Source organism: Ornithodoros turicata, chromosome 2, assembly GCF_037126465.1.
Source record: "Ornithodoros turicata isolate Travis chromosome 2, ASM3712646v1, whole genome shotgun sequence".
NCBI lineage: Eukaryota > Metazoa > Arthropoda > Arachnida > Ixodida > Argasidae > Ornithodoros > Ornithodoros turicata.
The window spans coordinates 95,150,128-95,152,649 of NC_088202.1; the positions used below are offsets into that span (position 1 = coordinate 95,150,128).

General features: G+C 58.0%; 1 protein-coding gene across 1 annotated transcript; it reads left to right on the plus strand.

Moving 5' to 3' along the window:
• Nucleotides 1-996: 996 nt before the first annotated feature.
• LOC135384884 (uncharacterized) lies at nt 997-1,911 on the plus strand. The gene has a single exon (XM_064614066.1). The coding sequence runs from the start codon at nt 997-999 to the stop codon at nt 1,909-1,911; it is 915 nt and encodes a 304-aa protein (XP_064470136.1).
• Nucleotides 1,912-2,522: the final 611 nt, after the last annotated feature.

A 2,522-nucleotide genomic window follows, 5' to 3' on the forward strand; every position in this document is an offset into this window, starting at 1 on the left:
TCCTGTGCCTCCAAGCTCCGCCCTCTCGAGGCCCTGCTCACTACCAAGCGCGGCAGATCTCCTTCTCATTTACTGTGGACACAAGAAGCTACCGCTGCATTTGAGAGCATCAAGCAGGAAATTGCATCCGTGTCGCTTCTGTTCCACCCACGCCACGACAACCCAACCTCGCTCATGGTGGATGCGTCCAGCGTAGCTGTTGGCGCCGTTCTTCAACAACACGTGTCCGGGGCCTGGAGGCCGCTGGCCTTCTTCTTCCGTAAACTTAAGCCCCAGGAGACGCGGTACAGCACGTTTGGCAGAGAGCTCCTCGCCGTGTACCTGTCAATCAAGCACTTTTGTCACTTCTTGGAAGGTCGCACATTTACGGTATTCACGGACCACAAACCCCTCGTCTACGCGTTCTCCTCCGCCAGCACCACATATAGTCCCCAGGAACTTCGACACCTTGCATTCGTGGCAGAGTTCAGCACCGACATCCAGCACATCAGTGGTGCCGACAATTTGGTAGCTGACGCCCTCAGTCGTGTCAGCACGATCGGCATACCGACCTCCCCACCGTCTCTCGACGATTTGGCGCAAGCCCAACTCACCGACGACGAGCTGGCACAGTACCGCGCCAACCCCACATCCGGTTTAACAATTGACGACGTCGCCTTACCTGGCTCGGTCCGGCCTGTCGCCTGCGATACATCTCAAGGTCGGCCACGGCCTTTCGTTCCCGCATCACTCCGACGTCAACTCTTCCAAGCCTACCAAAACCTTTCCCATCCCGGCATACGCGCCTCGCAAAGCCTGCTTACCCAACGATATGTCTGGCCCAACATGCGCAAGTAAATCAAGCACTGGGTGCAGACCTGCCCTTCTTGTCAGCGTTGCAAGATACAGATACACACCCACCGACCCCCATCCCAGTTCCTTGCCCCCGACGACCGCTTCGCGCATATCCATGTGGACCTCGTGGGACCACTCCCAATCTGCGACGGTCACCGCTACATGCTCACTATCGTTGACCGCTTCACCCGTTGGCCAGAAGCAACCCCGGTCCCCGACGCCACCGCGGCCACCGTCGCTTCGACCCTCCTAACAACATGGGTGTCGCGGTACGGCGTTCCTTTCACCATCACGACGGACCGCGGCGCCCAATTTGAGTCCGCCCTCTTCACCAGCCTCACCAACATACTGGGCGCCAGACGGATTCGTACTACCGCATACCACCCGGCCTCCAATGGCATTGTGGAGCGGATTCACCGTCAGCTAAAAGCCGCCCTCCGGGCGTCGCCTCAAGTCCCGCGGGCCGAAGTTCTCCCCATTGTCCTTCTTGGGATCCGATCGGCTTTCAAACCCGACTTGGGTTGCTCAACAGCCGAGTTGGTCTATAGCACCTCACTGCGATTCCCCGGCGACCTCATCTCTGGCGCAGCGGACCCCTCAGCCGTACAACCAGCCGGCTATGTGTCCCGCCTACGAGACACGATGAATGCTCTTCGTCCCAGCCCCACCAGCACACCACGCCCTGCCACCAGTTTCCAGCACCCCGCCCTCGAAACATGCTCGCATGTTTTCCTTTGGTGCGACGCCGTGAGGAAACCCTTGCAACAACCCTACTCTGGTCTTCGCACCGTACAGCACAGAGCCTCCACCCAATACACCATCCTGGTCAGCGGCCGAGAACGAACTGTCGCGCTGGAACGTCTCAAGCCAGCTTTCCTCGAGGCCCCTCAAGAAACATCCAACGCTTGCTCCATCGGTGTTTCTCCGGACCTGGACCTTGGCAATCCCACTAGCCCTCCCCATCGACCCCCCCTCCAGTCCTCCTGCCCGCCGCAACAACCGCAAATAGACCCTCGCCGCCGAGTTTCCTCGGCACCACACCTCCACATCGCTCATTACCTTCCTGCCACTCGCTAGGGGGGGAGCCGTGTAGCAGCATTGTCATCATCATCCCCCGCGCACCAATGATCAAGGCGCGCGGTTAATAAAACACGACTGCACGGCCAGCTCGGGCCGTTGTTCGGCTGGCCGGTCTTCCCTCACGTCTGTGTACTGTCTTGTGCCTCTAGCACTACAATAAAACAGTGCGCAGGAACCGCACCCCACGCGAGCCGCACGCGGGCCCGTTCTCGCGGTTTGGCCACGCGGTGCGCGCGATTCCCCGTGCGAGCGCAACGCGGCCACGTTCTCAGTTTGGACGCCGACGCGCGCGATCCATTACCCCGAGTGAGCGCACTGTTTTATCACTTAAACAGCAACAGAGCTGACATTGTAGTGCCCTCGCGATAAATCTTTTATTCCGGCGACAGCAGAATGTGTTCAAAAAGGCTTCGGGTGTGTGCGTGTAAGCCCAGCCCAAGGCGTGTTGATGGGAGCGCACTGCTCTGTTGGGTACCCAAACTTGCAGCCAGCGGTAGTGGAATGATTATTTTATTTTATTTTATTTTATTGTGAGTTATTATCGGCTCACCTATTTAGTGAAGGACTATGAACACATGTTAGGTGGTTTTGGTTTAAAAATGATGAGA

Bases quoted from the DNA above. Each gene is read 5' to 3' on its own strand.
- LOC135384884 (XM_064614066.1), top strand. From the start codon at position 997: ATGCTCACTATCGTTGACCGCTTCACCCGTTGGCCAGAAGCAACCCCG.